Source organism: Orycteropus afer, unplaced genomic scaffold (genome assembly GCF_000298275.1).
Source record: "Orycteropus afer afer isolate SDZICR_OR568_19922 unplaced genomic scaffold, OryAfe1.0 scaffold00034, whole genome shotgun sequence".
Classification (NCBI taxonomy): domain Eukaryota; kingdom Metazoa; phylum Chordata; class Mammalia; order Tubulidentata; family Orycteropodidae; genus Orycteropus; species Orycteropus afer.
The window spans coordinates 15,737,910-15,757,325 of NW_006921621.1; the positions used below are offsets into that span (position 1 = coordinate 15,737,910).

Consider the following 19,416-nt stretch of genomic DNA (forward strand, 5'->3'; position numbering starts at 1 on the left):
AATGGGTACAAATATGGATCTCTTCTAATAAGTTGGCCAGGTGGCTGTCTTCTAAATTTCTTGGCATAGACGAGTGAGTGTCTCTAGTACAGCATCTGTTTGGGTATTCTGTCAATTCCTAGAGCCTTGTTCTTCTCCAATTCCTTCAGTGCAGCTTTGACTTCTTCCTTCAATACTATTGGTTCTTGATCATATGCCACCTCCTGAAATGGATGAACATCGACCAATTCTTTTTGGTACAGTGACTCTGTGTATTTCTTTCATCTTCTTTTGATGTTTCCTGCATCATTCAAAATTTTGCCCATAGAATCTTTCAATATTGCAACTCGAGGCTTGAATTTTTTCCTCAGTTCTTTCAGCTTGAGAAATGCCAAGCATGTTCTTTCCTTTGGGTTATCTAACTCCAGGTCTTTGCATATGTCATTATAATAACTTTGTCTTCTCGAGCTGCTCTTTGAAATCTTCTGTTCAGCTCTTTTATCTTGCTGATTCTTCCATTTGCTTTAGCTACTCTCTGTTCAAGAGCAAGTTTCAGAGTCTCTTCTGACATCCATTTTGGTCTTTTCTTCCTTTCTTGTCTTTTTAGTGACCTTTTGCTTTCTTCATGGATGATGTTCTTGATGTCATCCCACAATTCCCCTGGTTTTTGGTCTTGGTGTTCAATGCATCAAATCTATTCTTTAGATGGTCTCTAAATTCAGGAAGTATACAATCAAGGTCATATTTTGTGTCTTGTGGACGTCTTTTAATTGTCTTCAGCTTCAACTTGAACTTGCATATTAGGAGGTGACGGTCTGTTCCACAATCAGCTCCTGGCCTGGATATTGAGCTTCTCCATCACCTCTTTCCACAGATAAGAGTTGATCTGATTGCTGTGTACTCTACCTGGTGAAGTCCATGTGTACAGACTCTGTTCATGTTGTTGAAAAAGGTATTTGCAATGAGTAAGTCATTGGTCTTGCAAAATTCTATCATGTGATCTCCAGTGTTATTTCTATCACCTAGGCCATATTTTCCAACTACTGGTGATTCTTCTTTGTTTCCAACTTTTGCATTCCAATCACCAGTGATAATCAACACATTTTCATTGCCATGTTTGGTCAATTTCAGACTGCAGAATTTGGTAAAAATCTTCAGTTTCTTTGTCTTTGGTGGTTGGTGTGTAAATTTGAATAATACTAGTGTTAACTGGTCTTCCTTGTTGTTGTTGTTGTTGTTTTTGCCGTCGAGTCGGCCCCAACTCATAGCGACCCCTCCTTGGGTTTCCGAGGCAGTATCACTACGGAAGTAGGATTGCCCAACCTTCGGCATATGAATATTATCCTATCATTGACAGCATTATACTTCAGGATAAATCTTGATACATTCTTTGTGATGATGAATGCCATGCCACTCCTCTTCAATTTGTCATTCCCGGCATAGTAGATCATACGGCTGTCTGATTCAAAATGGCCAAAACCAGTCCATTTCAGCTCACTAATGTCTAGGATATTGATGTTCATGTGTTCCATTTCACTTTTGACAACTCCCAATTTTCCTAGATTCATACTTCATATATTCCATGTTCTGCTTATTATTGGATGTTTGCAGCTGTTTCTTCTCATTTTGCGTCATGTCACATCAGCAAATGGAGGTCCCGAAAGCTTTACTCCATCCACATCATTACGGTCAGCTCTACTCTGAGGAGGCAGCTTTTCCCCAGTCATATTTTGAGTGTCTTTTGACCTGAGGGGCTCATCTTCTAGCACTATATCGCACAATGTTTCAGGGCTATTCATAAAGTTTTCCAGTAACACATCAGACAGTGTTTCACTGTTATTCATAAGATTTGCACTGGCCAATTCTTTGAGAAGTGGATGGCCCCTTCCTTCCTCTGAGTCTGTCTCAGTTGGAAGCTCCACTGAAACCTGTCCACCAGGGGTGACCCTGCTGGTATTTGAAATGCTGGTGGCATAGCCTCCAGCCTCACAGGAACACTCAAGCCACCACAGTCTGACAAACTGACAGATGAGTGGTGGTTGCATGGATTAATCAAGTAATTTTAACTATTCTGAGGTAGTTTCATTAATTCCCTGGTTTCATAAATGAGGAAATTTGAGTTTTACATAGATTTAGTGACATATCCAAGGTTACACAGCCAGTAAGTGGCAGAGCTGTCCAACCCCAGGCTACCATCCATGATAGAACAAGGTAGTTGAATAGATTAAGGCTTAAACACAGTCATCTGAATATAGTCTCCAGGAGAGACTCTCCCAACACCCAGCTCAGTTTTCTGTCTAGATGTTTCTAGAGCGTATGATATAGGCTCCAGAGCCTGGGAAAAAAACAAACAAAGCCGCTACTGCTGAGTCAATTCTGACTCATGGGTACCCCATATGTTACAGAGTAGAACTGTGCTCCATAGGGCTCTTGGCTGTAATCCTATGGAAGCAGATAGCCAGGTCTTCTGCAGTACCACTGCGTGGGTTTGAACTGCCAACTTTTAGATTAGTAGTCAAGCACAAACAGTTTATGCCACCTGGGGACCTTGAGCCTTGAGGTCTGGGTTAAAATCCTATCTCTGCAACTCTAGCTGAATAATCTTCTCTGTGTTTTAGTTTCCTCGTGTATAAAATATACATTATAACCTACTTAATAGAATTATTGTGAGGATTAAATGAAGTTAATATATGTTAAGTCATTTAATGCCAAGCACATACTAAATGCTCAGTTAGCGCCAGTTATTATTATAATTTTTTTTTTTGGTTTAATGTGAAAATGATAAGTAACTATAATTAAAAGTAATTTCTTTAAAGCTTATGAAGCAAGGTTCAGAATATTCTAATTCTTTCTGAGGTCAAAACATTTCTGAGTCATTTTAGAAAGAGTTGAAAGCTTATTAAAAAATTGATAAAGTAAATCTCATATTGTCTTAATTGGCTAAGTTAATAGGTATACATGGGCATAGATTGACATAGGTCAATAGATTTTCCTTCTCTGTCAATTACAAAGGACAAAGTAAGGATTCTCATCATCATATGAAGGCATTTAAAGCCTTAATTCACAAGGCATCAATGAGACAGAAACTTGATCATTATAATTTCCAATACTCACACTAGAGTTGGCGAAAATTGAATTTGAGTTGGCTGCAGAATATCCTGTATTAGTCAAGTCATCGTTGCTCTGTAAAAGTACACATTCAACAAAGTGGTTACTTCACCTTCTTTACTTCAACTGTAAAGAAGAAACCAAACTTATGTCTGTAATGTTCTTAGTATTACTTACAGATTTATTACTAGGTCCATGGAGAAAATAGTTCAATGCTTGTGGGTCTCTAGAAAACAAAAACAGAGGCAACATGACAAATAAATACATTTCTTATATTTAGGGTTAATTTTTTTTTTAACAATTTTTATCATGATTTGGGTGAAAGTTTACAGAGCAAATTCATTTTCCATACAGCAGTTCATACACATTTTGTTTCATGACATCGCAATTCCCCACAATGTAACAGCTCTCTTCCCACTTCCTCCCTGTAGTTACCTCTTCCCTGTGTTCTTCTTGCCTTTGCATTCCTGCCCCCACAGCCATCTCCCTGTGCAAACACTGCCCTTCTGTTCTCCCACGACTGATCACTCTAAGGAGTATATCTACCTGATATAAATGTTCACCCTACATGCTTGTCTATTGTTTGGCTGGAAGCCACAGGAGTGAGTTCAGGGGCCATAGGCTCAGGGGTCTCACCAGGCTCTATCAGACCAGTAAACCTGTTTTTTTTTTTTTCCATGATTTTGAGTTTTGTTCCACATTGTTCTCCCACTCTATCCAGGATCTCCTATACTGATCCTTTTCTGAATGGTTGATTGTAGAGTGGTAGCCAGGCATCTTCTAGTTCTACTGGTCTCATGGTCATATAGGCTGAGGATCGCATGGTCCACTAGTCCCTCAGACTAATTGTTTCCATATGTTTTTGTTTTTCTTTATTCTTTGCTCTGGATGAGGAGAGACCCGTCGCTGCATCTAGATGGTTAATTAGGGTTAATTCTTACTAGAGTGAAAAGTCAATGACATATGAGTTTTCATAAAATCCTCTCCCTAATTTTTCCATCTCCAAAACAATTTTATTAGTAGTGTTTTGCTTTATTTTGTTTTGATGTTGTTCCATTTCCTATGATCACACATCTCTGCCTCCTGGGATTTGTTAGACAATAAATTTAAGAAACCGAAAAAACAAAATCCATTGCCATTGAATTGATTGTGACTCAATGACATACAGAGATCCTATTGGACAGAGTAGAACTGCCCCACAGGGGTTCCAAGGCTGTAATCTTTATGGAAGTTGACTGCCATATTTTTCTCCCACATCTTTTTCTTGTAGTATGGCTGATAGGTTCAAATCACAGACCTTTCAATTAGCAGTCAAGCACTTAACCATTGTGCTACCAGGGCTCCTTAAATTTAACAAAGTATTACTGAATCATGACCCCTATTACTTACTAATCCATGTCTCTGTCTCTCTACTATATCTATGGTGATTACTTGATGTTTATTTTAAAACCCACCAGGCTTTAATATGTTTATTAGGTTGGCTTAATACAGCAAACCTCACACACTGATTCACCGTGAGTTTCAAGGAGCATCTTACCCAATAAGATCAAGGAGACACGAGTCATCATCATCATCCATGACAACTAGAAAGAAAAGGAATAGGAAAGCATAGTTCAGCAAAGCTGATTAAAGGCAACAGCATCAACGCAACATACTTTATATTTTTCTAGATAAAACAGCTGTGTAATTCATGTGAGGTTTTCTTCTATTAACACAATTTTCAAAAAGGTGTTGTGGTTATTCAAGGGATAAAGTATTTAATTTAAATTGTTTTTACTGAAAACAAATCTTTAACTTACAAGTCAGAAAAGAACCAAGACCAATTAACAGTAGTTGGTGGCAATTTTCTTTACACGCAGATTCCCTAAAGGTGCTATAAACCATGACTGTAACGTTTTCAAAATGTTTCATAAACAAGGGGAGAAACAAGACTTTTGTTTTAGTAAAGATCTCATAGCTACAGAGGTCTTTCAACTTTGCAACTGGATGTTTCTAAACATGGTGAGCAATCTGAAAAGATTTCTTGCCATATTCTGGCTATCTTGAGGAAAACATGGAAGCCAGTTCCCTCTACATTTTGAGACAAAAAAGAGGCATGATAATCCCAGGCAGTACTGCTCCAGAGTCTGTCCTGTAGGTCCTGGTTTCCTCCCCTGCAGTGAGACTGCTAGCTGTTCGATTCCAAACACTCTATATCCCAACACTAGAATCTTCAAAGAAGAAAACCTCAACCAAAAACCCACCCCATCTCGGAGCCTTGAGCTCCCACTTTCCTTAGCCATCGATAACATCAAGCTTGGCCAGCTCAATTATTGTGCTGTGGCTGAAACAGGAACAATTGTACAAATTCCAAGAGTGAGTTCTCCCCCTTTCTCCTCCCTCCCCCGAGATCTGGTAAACTTACACTAGTGATCCGACACCTGGCAACACTGCTTCACACCCATTTCGAACCATGCGTGGAATAATTTACATCACGGAATGCCAGAGCCAAGAGCTCTGGAGCAGTTGGAAAGGGCAGTTGTGAGCGGCAGTTGGACGGAGGAATAAAATCCTGAAGAGATGCCCAGAAGAGGAACACGCCCAAAGGAGGCAGAAGGGATAGTCTCGACTAAATGTTTTTTCTCTGTTAAAACTGCCACCTCCTCCCCAGTTCTCCTAAACTGCCCAGTCTATCATCAGTCACAAGGCCAAACAAACATAAAATTCACCCTGCCACATGGAAGGAAACTTGCTTTCCTCAGGAAAAGTCTGGAAAGGGTAAGTATCCCCCGATGTGGGACCTTCCTGTTGTTGGGTGAATTAGTTCAGTTGCTGGATGATCGGGGAGATGACAATCTATTTGAGCAGAGCCACAATGGAGGGGAGAGAAGATGGCTAAGGAAGGATAAAGAATGAGCGGGAAAACCTTATCAAAAGGTAATGTCATGGCTGAAACAGAGAGAGGGGCAGATGGCTAAGTGAAATCTGCTTTTTAGGATTCAGACTGGGGAGATACTCAAGGGCATGCTAACACAACTGTTCTAACATAACCTAACTTTTGAAGAGAAATGGGACAAGAAGGAAAAAATAGGAAAAATAAACTACCACCAAATAGATATGTATATAAAAATTTGTGTGAAAAGTCTTCCTCAAATCCTTATGATATTTAATATGGTAGGTTTATATTAGTGATTCTCATACCATGGGCTTGTCTCCCAGACATCTCAATGAGTGGAACAAATTAGTCAATTTTGAGGTATAATTAAGCCTCTAGTGTGGATATTATTTCTTTACTGCATTCCATTTTAATGTAATTTCACTGTATCATTTGGAAATTTATTTTTTAAAGTGTCCAACAATCTCTGGTGCAGACAAATAAAAATAAAGGTGAAAAATAGCCATACCCAACAAAAACACTTTCACAACTATTCCTAGCTTCTCTTACTTCTTTAAGCCTCTACTTAGTTCCTCTACTTGATGAGATGCCCTAACAGTTGACAAATAAACTCTAAGAAAGGAAATCGATACCTTTCATTCCACTGAGGTGGTACTGCCACTAGGAGTTTCAAGCACAGACAGCATTTGCTACCACAAAGTGACAAGTTACTTCTTGAGTAGTCCAAAGTCCAAACGAAAGAACACTTTTATAGTATTGGATAAACTTTAAAGTGATTCTGCATCCTCCCCAACCAAATCAAATAAGCCGGTAAACCACTTGATTTGAAAAAATGCTCCTTGGGGGGTAGCATCCAGGTGGTGTGGACCCATCCTCTAGTCAGTGGCATCAGGAGACCTACCAGACAGACAGGTTTTCTCCTCTAGCCCCATGGGTAGAACTCTCTTACCTTTATAGTGAGTAGTATCCTCAGAATTCTACTTTTTAAAGGGCCATACTCTTTTCTGATTTTAAATAGTTTAGAATGAAAAGGGATGACCCTTATCCTTGGACCCCGGCCAAAATACAGTCATAATATAGTCCAATTCAAGACTGACTTTCCCTAGATGGCAGGCATATGGTCCACTCAAGTAAACTGACCAAGGTAAAATTGTGAATTTTATTAATAATTAATGACTCAAAATTGAAGAGTCTCATTTTCTTTGGAAAGGCTCTCACTTTACTTCAAGACTCGCTAGGGCTCTTTTCTCATTAAAGCAACTACCCTGAAGTTATTAGATACATCCCTCCTACCAGGTAAATTTTATATGGCTGTGTGAAAGATGAGGCTCACTCTAAGGGGAAATCCCTAGATAAAAAGTTAAAAACGATTTTTTGGCCCAACACATTGGAGGCAGATACATTCCCCTCAGTGATAGCAGCTTACTATAGCAGGATTTGTTGTAGAGGGAAGGAGGCTAGAGCTCTGACCAAATTCTAATAGATGACGCAAGAGTTGGGAAATCGCTGCCCTGTACACTTGACTACCACTCTTAAAAAAAATTAAACCTAACCTTTAAAATGTTTCTTAATTGAGGCAACATCTTGAATAATAGCTTTAATCAAGACAACACAGTATAAAAAGTGACATTTCAAACGACCACTGGAGGAAAGTTCTTAGCCATATGGAAAAAAGAAGGTGGATTCATACCTCACATTTTACACAAAACATATGTTCCAGATGGATTTAAGAGTTAAATGGGGAAAAAGAATCCAAAACCTTGTACTAGAGTAACATGTGGGAGAATTTTTTTATAACCTTGGCATGAGGAAAGTCTAAGTATGTCACAAAACATAATCCATGAAAAAGAAGATGGACAAATTAACTACATGTAATTTTAAAATTCTGCATGATTAAAGAGAAAACACACCCTAATCAAAGTCAAAGACTAAAATAAAACCAGAAAACATAACTGAGAAAAATGCTTCTATTTCATCTCATATATACATATGATATATAAAGAGCTTCTATAATTAAGGAAAAAGAAATCAGCTACCCTTCAGAAAAGTCAAAAGGATATGAATAATCAATTAATTCAAAAAAGGAAAGACAAATACTTCCTAAAGATATAATCAGCCTCACTTAGAGAAATAGAAATCAAAATTACAATGTGATACTATTTCCTGTCAGATTGGCAAACACTAAAAATGTTTGATTAAGGACTTTCTGATCAGGGACTGGGGAAACAGGAACTTTTATTCACTAAGAGTGAAACTATCAACTCATATAACCTTTGTTGTTGTTGTTGTTGTTATTTGCCGTCGAGTCGGCCCCGACTCATAGCGACCCCTCCTTGGGTTTCCGAGGCAGTATCACTACGGAAGTAGGATTGCCCAACCTTCCTTCCGAGGAGTGGCTGGTGGGTTTGAACCGCCAGCCCTCTGGTTAGCAGTCAAGTGCCTTAGCCACTATGCTACCAGAGCTCATATAACCTTTAGAAAGGGCAATTTAGCAATTTTAAATGTAAAATCATTTTACTTAGCAATTCTAGGTAATTCATTTTAAAGTAGTTTAGTGTCTGTTAGTTTGTCGTACTGTGGTGGCTTGCGTGTTGCTGTGATGCTGGGAGCTACGTCACTGGTATTTAATATACCAGTAGGATCACCCATGGTGGACAGATTTCAGGGGAGCTTCCAGACTAAGACAGGCTAGGAAGAATCCCTGGTGATCTATTTCTGAAAATTAGCCAATGAAAACTTACAGATTACAATAGAATATTGACTGATCCAGGGCTGAGAGAGGAGTCTTCTAGGTTGGAAGACATTCAAAATACACAGTGGCCACAACAATGGGCTCCGGTATACCAGCAATCATGAAGATGGCACAGGGTAATGCAACGTTTCATTTTGTTATACATAAGGTCGCTCTGACAGCTACGATCAGCAAAGTAGGATCTCGGAAACAACTGATGTCAGCTAGCTTAAAGACATTTTGATTTTCATTAAGAACAAAGAAAGACTCCAAAGACCTCCAAGGCAGAAACATGAAGGAAGATGACAGGCTCCTTCTAATTTTTTTTTTTTTCCCTCATACAGGGACAAAAAACAACTAAGTCTTTATAACAAGAAACACTGATTTCAAGAGCAGAGATTTTAGGAAAGCTACCTAAGAAAGTCAATTCTGCCAACTTTGATATTCTAATAGTGGAACAAAACTAAGCTTGACTTTGAGAGTCATAAAACAAGATTTCAAACACTTCACAAACTGAAATTTGGCACATGACCTCTACCACAAATGTTTTTGTTTCTTCCCTTATCTGCTTCTCTGTTCTTTTTCTTCTTCCAAAAATACAGCCTAGTGAAGATGGTAACTAATAAGCTGAAACTTGGAAAGCCCACCAAGAGTCAATACAACAGGTCATCTTACCAAACAGGAAAAATTACTGAAATTTGCTTTACTTGTATTAATTTGGTTTAACACCAAATTACATAATATTTACCTCTAAAAAGTGCTGAAGTTAGCAGAGGGATCATTGAGGGGCTTGATTCAAGCAGAGTGGATAGACTGTAGACTGGTTAGAGTCCTCAGAATCGTGGTTCCTCTGCCTGGGCTAATGCAGGTATAATGAGCTGTCATAGCTTTTTTTTTTTTTTAACCCACATAATCGCCATTTCCGGTGCTCTTCATTCCTTTGCCGGAGTCCTGGTGGCACAGTGGTTAAGAACTGAGTGGCTAACCAAAAAATGAGAGGTTCAAAACCATCACCTGCTTCACAAAAATGTGACAGTCAGCTTCCGTAAAGATCTACAGCCTTGAAAACTCCAAAAAGCAGTTCTACTCTGCCCTTTAGGGTTTCCATGAGTTGGAACTGGCTTGATGGCAATGGTTTATTATTATTATTATTCCTTTTACTAGATCTAGATTTCCAACTGGTATCATTTTCCTTCATCCTGAGTTTTTTTTTTTTTTTTTTTTTTTAATATCTGTTATAGTGGATGTCTGTTGGTGATAAATTCTTTCAGCTTTTGTTATATCTGAAAAAGTGTTGATTTTGCCTTAATTTTTGAAATACATTTTTGCTGGGCATATCATTCTAGATTGATATATTTTTTCTTTCAGTTCTTTAAAGATATTGCTACACAGTTTCTCACTTGCATTACTCCCATGAGAAGTCTGCTGTCATTCTTATCTTTGTTCTTTTGTCTATAATGTTTTTTTCTTCCTCTGGCTGTTTTAAAGGTTTCTCTCTTGACTGCTGATTTTAAGCAATTCCATTATGCTATGTCTTGGGGTAGTTTTCTTCACGCATCTTATGCCTGGGGTTCATTAAGCTTCTAGATGTAGGCTTTACACCAAAATCAACCTGGTTGCTGTTGAGTTGATTCTGACTCATGGAGACCTCTGTGTCACACAGTAGAATTGCTCCATAGGGCTTTCTTGGCTGTAAATCTTTACAGAAGCAGATTGCTAGGACTTTCTTCCATGGCGCCACTGTGTGGGTGTAAACCACTAACCTTAGGTTAGCAGAGGACACAAACCATTTGTGCCATCTAGGAACCTTTGTGGGTTTATAGTTTTCCTCAAATTTAGAACTTCAACTATTATCTTGTCTCTCCCTTTCCTTTGGGGACTTCAATTATATGTATGTCATTAGGCTGCTTACAATTGTCCCACTCATTGATATTCTCTTTTTTTCAGCCTTTTAATCTCTCTGGGCTTCATCTAGAATAGCTTCTACTGCTGTGTCTTTAAACTCACTAATCTTTTCTTCTGCAGTGTCCAATCTGCTGTTTTCCTTATTCAGTATATCTTTATTTTCAGACGTTGTAGGTTTCTTCTCTAAAAGTTCCTTCCTTTTTATATCTTCCATGTCTTTATTTAATATGCTCAACCTCTACCTTCTTGAACTCATGCAAAATGGTGATAACCATTTTTCAATGTTCTTGTCTACTAATTCTATCATCTTTGCTATTTCTGGGTCTGCTTCTATTTATTCCTTTTTTTCTTCCTCATTATGGGTAATATTTTCCTGCTTCTTTGCATTTGTGGCAATTTTTTTATTGGATGCTTGTTGTTGTTGTTGTTGTTTGCCGTGGAGTCGACCCCGACTCATAGCGACCCCTCCTTGGGTTTCCGAGGCAGTATCACTACGGAAGTAGGATTACCCAACCTTCCTTCCAAGGAGTGGCTGGTGGGTTTGAACCGTCAGCCTTCTGGTTAGCAGGCAAGTGACTTAGCCACTATGCTACCAGAGCTCCCAATTGGATGCTAGACATTGTTAATTTTACACTATTGGGTGCTGGATATTTTATATTCCTAGAGATATTTGTAAGCTTGTATAAGACACAATTAAGTTACTTGGAAACAGTTTGAATTCTTCTGAAAGTTGCTTTTAAGTTTTGTTAACCTTTGTTGTTGTTGTTGTTGTTATGTGCCGTCGAGTCAGCCCTGACTCATAGCGACCCCTCTTTGGGTTTCCGAGGCAGTATCACTACGGAAGTAGGATTGCCCAACCTTCCTTCAGAGGAGTGGCTGGTGGGTTAAGACTAAATTTGCCCTATACTGAGGCTATAGCCTTTTGAGTCTTTTACTCAATGTCTCATGAATTATAAGGACTTTTACACTCTTGCAGTTGGGAACACAAATTATTCTCTGCTCCGTGTGACTTCCAAGTATATTGTTTCCCCTAATCCCTTTGGGTGCTTCTTTCTCAGGACTTGAATAGTTTCCTCACACATGTACAAATCAGTTATCAGCTGAGACTTAAGAGAGACCCTCTACAAATCTCCAGTTTTCTTTCTGTGCAGCTCTCTCTGGTTTTCTGCTCTGTGAATGTTAGCTTCCTTCACCTCCAGCTACATCAGCTCAACTCCAAAAGATTACCAGATGGCCTGGTAACTTTTTCCAGACAGTAAGTCTGGGCAATTGTAGGGCTCAACTCATTTGATTTTCCTTTCTCATGAGTTGCTGTGCTATGCTGTCTAAAAAACATTGTTTCATTTTATCTAGTTTTTTAATTTTTTAGGCAAGAAGGTAAATCCAGTCCCTGTTACTCCATCTTGGTTCTGTAGTCACTTTTAAGGTTTTGAAAAAAAGCACTTTTCAGAAGTAAGAACAGTTTATGCAACTTCATCAGTGCAAATTATAGGATCAGGGTATCCTGCACATGACAGGTCACTGGACTAAAAATTGGGTTAGTAGTTTAGGAAGATGCTGTTGGCTGTTTTTTGTTGTTTTTTTTTTCTCTTTCCTCAAAATGAGGAGGCTCAATGAGTGTTGTAACAGAACTCACACTAAACACATTTCCTATGTGTAGGCTGATGTACAGATTTCTAGGTTAGTTTCAAATCTAAAATAGCATCTGTCCTGTTGTCCCCATAAACCATGAAACAATGTTCTGGAAATTCAAACATTTTGTCTTACAATCTGTATTTATTTCTCATAACGTAGCACAAACACATTTGTCAGATAATATGTTCCACTTTTTCAAAAGAATGGTCACTAGGGCTATGTTAAGGATTGGTAGTAGTCTATTTTGGCTTCTAGAGCTTCTTGCCAGTTGAAACGAACATTTCTCTGAGAGATGGTTTATCAGTCAGTGTGTCAGTACTTTTTTTTTTTTTAGCCTGGCCATTAGGGGAAAAAAAAAAAAAAAAAAAAACTACAGAAAGTAACATGTCAGAATCTGTTCCCCCTGTGCCTACTCAAATGGTCTGGGGCTTTGGTCCTATATTCTCTGCGGTAAACTGCCCCGGTATGGAGAATGGGGCTAAAGATCTGAACCCAGAAACAGAGCACCTGAGTGAAAATTTTTTCCAAATTATCTTACATAATATAAAATAACTTGATGGCGCATAACAACAACAACATTTGTTTCATAAAGAAGACACCCTTTAATTTATAGCACCTATACTAATTCTCAGGAGCTCTGGTAGCGTAGTGCCTAAGGCACTTGACTGCTAACCAGAAGGCTGGTGGTTCAAACCCACCAGCCACTCTGGGAAGGAAGGTTGGGCAATCTACTTCCGTAGTGACACCGCCTTGGAAACCCAAGGAGGGGTCACTATGAGTCGGGTCTGACTCGACGGCACATAACAACAACAACAACATGTGCTAGGTAAAAAAAAAATGTGCTCTGGTGGCATAGTGGATAAGGCATTTTGGTGCTAACCAACTCAGTGGTTCAAACCCATCAGCTGCTCCATGGAAGGACATTGGGATAATCTACTTCCATAAAGATTTACAGCCTCAGAAACCCAGTGGTCAAATTGATGGCAGTGAGTTTGGGTTTTTTGGATGTGCCCGGTACTATGTTACCAAACCAAACCAAACACACTGCTGTTGAGTCGGACCTGACTCATAGTGACCCCTACTTGGGTTTCCAAGGCAGTATCACTACGGAAGTAGATTGCCCAACCTTCCTTCCGAGGAGTGGTACTATGCTAGGGGCGGGGAATATCAAATGAGTATGACATAAAAAATAATAAATGAAAAGTGTAAATATTCTTAATATCTTTGTAGGACTCTAAAAGCAAGGTTGGAAAGTGAACTATTGTACTATTGCATGTAAGCACATAATTTTCCAATGAGTGTCATGATCGTAAAGTTATATTATAAAATAGTCACCAACTCGGGGCAAGTACCAATTTATGTCAAGTAAGACATACAGTATTCTTCTCTTCTTTTATTATACTGTAATTGTTAAAAATGTTAAAATTTGTAATTGCAAGACTGCCTGGTTCCTACTTTTAAGGAACTCACTTTCTTTTGGAAGACAGACATGCACCCATTCATTGCAGTGCAATGTGAGAGCTGCTAGTGTTTTGGGCAGAGCTTTTCCCAAGCTTATTCAGGTGAAGTCACCAGACTTTGTGAAATGACATCATATTTTTCTAGAAGAAAATGACTGTATTTTCATAATTATACTCATTTGCAATAAAAAGAAGCTGTCACACTCAACAAGATTGACTGAGTTTTTCAGTTATTATTCAACCAAAGACTTCTTCATTTGTTTTGTCACCAGCTAGAGCCTCCTAGCAGCAAGCAGGAGAAGGTAAAAAAGATTATGAAAAATATTTAAGAGAAAAAATTTAAAAATTACTCAAAATAGGAAAAGATGATCATTATTTAATTTAGCACAGTAAGACCCTGGTTCATCTAAACACCTTCAGATCTTTAAATACTACTTGGAATGAGGTGGGATAGAAGTAACAATGTTCATTAAACACTCTAGCTGGCAAAACAATGTGCTGTAACATGGGAGTGACTGACCCTGAGGTAGTTGAGAATATCTGACAAGGCTTAACGAGTCTGAGTACACTTAGAGGAGAACATTGAATATGGAAGTCATAGGGTTTGTTTTGGGTGCTGACATTGACTGCCTCTGTAATTCGTGACAAGCTCTAACCTCTCAGGCCTCTGTTTTCCCATCTTTAATGAAGTCAAAAGACTAGATCAATAGATTTTAAACTTTGTTCCTCGGGGATCTAGGATTTACTGAAATGTTCAGGAGCTGCCTTGGAGGCCTAAAAGTTGTTGGTGGAGATAGTTTGACACTGTCATCTCTCCCCTAACCACACACATACTTTGAGTGGCTCAAAACTCCTTTGAAAAGTATTCAATTGGGAGAAAGAAACTTTAAAAACCATTCAACTCATCCAGTTCCCAGAAGTCAATGGTTTGTCATCTATTGTGAAGGAATGATCATCAAAATGATGGTTAACCTGAAAACAGAAATGCCAGGGATTCATGAAAGTCAAGACATTTTAGCAGGTAAAAACACCAGTAATGAATACAGAGCTCAAACTTGTTTAATATATACTCCAATATAATGATGATGATCTTAAGTTTACTGACTATTATCCATTTATATCCATGTTTTTCTCAAACTAGGGTCTGAGGAAATAATCTTGGGTGATCTGAGTTCTCAAGTTTGAGAAACATCAGATTCTAAAACCTTCCAGAAATACATATGCTGAGAAACTTCAGGGCTGATAAAGATTGTTTACTATATTTGCCAAAGGCCTTTCAAAATCTTGAGATCTGATGAGAATCTACTGACAGAAGACCTATGTACAAGTTGTCTGCCTGACACAAAGATGGTCCTGGAGAAAACATTTCCAGGCCTCTCTTTTCCATCTTTCTCCCAGTTCAACTGCTAGTCCTATGCCAGGCTGACTGAAAAGTTCCAGGCCTCAACAAAGGAGGACATCAAAAGAGACTTAGCCACAACATGGATGAACCTTAAAAGCAATGCAGAGTGAAGTCAGTCAGAGAAAAAAGGACAAGTACTGTATCATCCCACTTATGTGAAATATCTAGAATAGGCAAATGCATAGAGACCAAAGTTTTCTACTGGCTACAAGGGATGAGTGGGTAGAGAAATGGAGAGGTACTGGGCAGTCTAGTGGCGTAGTGCCTAAGGCATTTTACTGCTAACCAGAAGGCTGCTAACCAGCCACTCCTCGAAAGGAAAACTTGGCAATCAACTTCCATATACAGCCTTGGAAACCCAAGAGGGGTAGCTACGAGTTGGAACCGACTCAACGGCAGTGAGTTTAGTTTGGTTTTCTTGAGCTTCTGTTTAGGGTGATTAAAAAATCTGAAATGGATAGTGGTGATGATTGCACAACATGGTGAACATAATCAATGTTACTGAACTGTACATGTTGAAATAGTGAATGTTTTGTTGTATATATTTTACCACAGTAAAATTCCGAAGACAGACTTTTGTGTTGAGTCTCCAAAGTCTTTGCTAAATCTGAATACAGACCTGAAGTGGTTTAAAAGATACCAAACTTGAACCAAGGACAGGAGGGAAGGGGAAAGGAGGGAGTCTTCGTTTAGAAAGCACTGAGTAACTGTTTCTGGTGATGGAAAACTTAGCAATGAATACTGGTGATGGCTGCACAACATGATTAATATAACTGGTGTACACGTAAAAAAAATGTTATTGGGGAAATGTTGTACTACGTATTTTTTATAACAATTAAAAAAGAAAAAAGGAAGAAATACCAAACTCAGAAAGTAACAAAACCCTACAGCATCAGAGGATGCTCTTACCTTCCCATTCTCTCCCATTCAGGAGCTAGTAGCGGGAAAGTTAAGGATATCAAGGCACAATCATAATGACTAAGAGGCTGTCTTAAAACTGAAATGTTACTAACAGAGTACCAAGTAAAAATGAACAGTATAAGGTATTACTGTAGTGCTACTTTTAAAAGCAAGAATCCTGTAATATTCACCTTCATATCCCCAGAAAATAGCATATAAATAGGTATAATAAAAACAATAAATATCCATAATTTAAATATAGGAATGGGGTGATGAAAAAAGCTTTTGGAAATAGATAGTAGTGATGGTTGCACAACACGGTCAATGTAATTAATGCCACTGAAATACACATAAAAATTAAACTTAAAAATGCAGTGAGTTTATGTTAGTGGAGGAGGAACAACTCGGAAAAGGAGGGTGAGAATGGTTGCACAACATGAAGAATGTAATCAATGTCATTGAATTGTACGGGTAGAAACTGTTGAATTGGTGTATGTTTTGCTGTGTATATTTTCAACAATAAAAAATAACATATATCAAAATTAAAAAATTATAATTAAAAACACATTTTGGGGGGGTTATATACCTTTTACCACAATAAAATTTTAAAAGTAAATAAATATAGAGCAGCTGTATTTTATGTAAGGATTGTTCCAAAGAAATCCTTGCATAATTAGAAATTCATATAATTCTACTTTAATGCTGAAAAAAGAAATTTACTATTTTCTAGAGCCCATCAGCTTTGCAATTATAGAATTCTTGATTAAATAATTAATAAATTCCATTAAAATTTTAGATGAGATAATAAAATCAGGTTTATATTTTTTCAAAGAACCTGTATCTTTTAGAGATTCATACTAAGACAGATATGAATAACATAATGACATCTTTGATTTGCTTCAACATAATATGGAATGAGAGAAAGATGGTAAGTGAGGGTACGGGTGAAGTTAGTTTGGTCAGGAGAGGGATGAGTACAAGGGTTCATTAAATCATCCCCTTTATCTTTGTACTAGACTGAAATTTTCCACAGTAAAAGGTAAAAGAAAAATAAACTTTTGCAAATAAAATGAGACTTTAACTTCTTTCTGAAAGTGCTTCATGTAGTTATCCAATTCTGAATTTAAAACATCGCTGTATAGTAGAAAGGCAGGAAAATAATTATCTTTATTTTAGAGACCAGGCAACTGAGTCCCAAGTAAAGCAGAATGATTTGCTCAGAGGCACGCAGGGTGTTGGCAGAGCTGGTGAGAAAATGGAGCTGCTGACATTTTTTCTAGCCTGGGTACAAGTCTGGCAACACTAATATGGAAATCAACTTCTCTTGAACTAGAGAAAAAGGGCAGGTTAGTTCTAGTTGCCTAAACTGAGTTTGAAACGTGATTGCGTCACTAGCTTCTGTAACAACAACCTCAGATAAATCATTTATTCTCTGTGTCCAGACTTCCTCATTAATACCATTGAGGAAAATCCTATTTGTTTCTAACTGAGGGAAGTAATTGTCATTGTTGTTTAATGCTGTCGAGTCGATTCTGGCTTGTAGTGACCCCATGTACAACAGATTGAAACACTGCCTGGTCCTGTGCCAGCCTCCCAGGCATTGCCATGGTCGAGCCCACTGCTTCAGCTACTGTGTCAATCTGTCTCACTGAGGGTCTTCCTCTTTCTCCCTGACCCTCTGCTTTACCAACCATGAGGTACTTCTTCAGGGACTGGTTCCTCCCCATAACACGTCCAAAGTAAGCGAGACAAAGTCTCAGCATCCTCACTTCTAAGGAGCCTTCTGGCTGTACTTGTTCCCAGACAGATTTTTGTTCATTCTTCTGGCAGTCCATGGTATATTTAATATTCTTCACCAACACCGTAATTCAAAGGCATCAATTCTTCGGTCTTCCTTATTCACTGTCCAGCTTTTCCACGTATATGAAGTGAGCGAAAATACCATGGCTTATGTAAGACGCACCTTCATCCTCAAAGTGGCGTCTTTGCTTTTGGACATTTTAAAGAGGTCTATCGCAGCAGATTTGACTTTTTGACTGCTGCTTCCGTGGACACTGATTGTGAGTCCAAGTTAAATTAAATCCTTGACAGCTTCAGTATTTTCCCTGTTTATCATGATATTGCTTATTGCTCTGGTTATGAGGATTTTTATTGTCTTTATGTTGAGGTGTAATCCATACTGAAGGCTGTAGTCTTTAATTACTGATGAAGAGTAAGTGCTTCAAGTCATCTTCACTTTCAGCAAGCAAGATTGTGTCATCTACATATTGTTAATGAATCTTCCTCTAATTCTGAGGCCGCATTCTTCTTCATATAATTCAGTTTCTTATTATTTGCACAGCATACAGATTGAATAAATATGGTGAATGGAGACAACTCTGATGTACACCTTTCCTGATTTTAAACCACACCCAGTATCCTCTTGTTCTGTTCAAACAATCACCTCTTGGTCTATGCACAGGTTCCTTCCTCATGAGCACACTTAAGTGTTCCAGAATTCCATTCTTCAAAATGTTATCCATAATTTGTAATGATCCTGCCAAAGGGTCAGGGAGGCCACATCTTCTGACCTCCTCTAACCCCACAAGAGGAAGACAGAATCACCATCAGTAGCCCAAGGCCTATCCCTGCAAGGCCAGACATGACACCTCCCTCCAGCCCTTTCACCAACCCTGACACCAACTGTTCCTCCCACAGCACCCACCACCTCTCTGTTGGGTTTAATAATTTGCTGCAGTGGTCACACAGAACTCAGCAATTATGGCGTTTATTAGGGAGAAACAGGCTACAACTCAACTTCAGAAATGTACTCAGTCTCTCACAGCCTGCCATCTCTCAGCTGACAGTCTCTCTCAGTCTCAGGCAGTATGTGTCTCCTGAGGTCTCTCTCAGCAATTTGTGTCTCTCATGTCTCTCAGGAGCACATTTCTCTCAGCGGCATGTCTTTTTCGGCCAGCAATCAGAGAGACTCCTTCTGCCTCTAGGAGGGCTCCTTTTGAGCCTGGCAGAGTGGCCTACCAACCCATTCCAACATCAGAATTCTATATACCTGAAAGACAGCGAACTTCCCAGAAAATTACTTGGTACTATGCTCAACAGAAATACCCCAGGTGGATAACTTTAACAATCAGGAGCTACTCAGTTGCTCATGGCAGATTCCACCATGGAGTTCACAGAGACTTATGGCTAGAAAAGCCACACTATGTAATTTACTACACCACAGATCCACATAGTCAAATGCCTTTGCATAGTCAATAAAACATGGGTAAACATCCTTCTGGTACTCTCTTGCTTTCAGTCAAGATCCATCTGACATCATTAATGATATCCCTCGTTCCATGTCCTCTTTTGAATCTGGTTTGAATTTCTGGCAGTTCCCTGTTGATGTACTGCAGCAACTGTTTTTGAATTATTTGCAGCA

General features: G+C 38.7%; 1 protein-coding gene across 1 annotated transcript in view; it reads right to left on the reverse strand.

Moving 5' to 3' along the window:
* The window catches only part of BICRAL (BICRA like chromatin remodeling complex associated protein), a 43,105-nt gene extending 38,440 nt beyond the window's left edge, over positions 1-4,665 (reverse strand). The window contains exons 1-3 of the mRNA XM_007936240.2: positions 4,625-4,665; positions 3,265-3,313; positions 3,094-3,162 (exon numbers count right to left, since the gene is read on the reverse strand). Of these exons, the coding sequence (XP_007934431.1) occupies positions 3,094-3,162; positions 3,265-3,313; positions 4,625-4,665 (159 nt within the window). The remainder of the gene's footprint in view (positions 1-3,093; positions 3,163-3,264; positions 3,314-4,624) is intronic.
* Between the last annotated feature and the right edge of the window lie 14,751 nt (positions 4,666-19,416).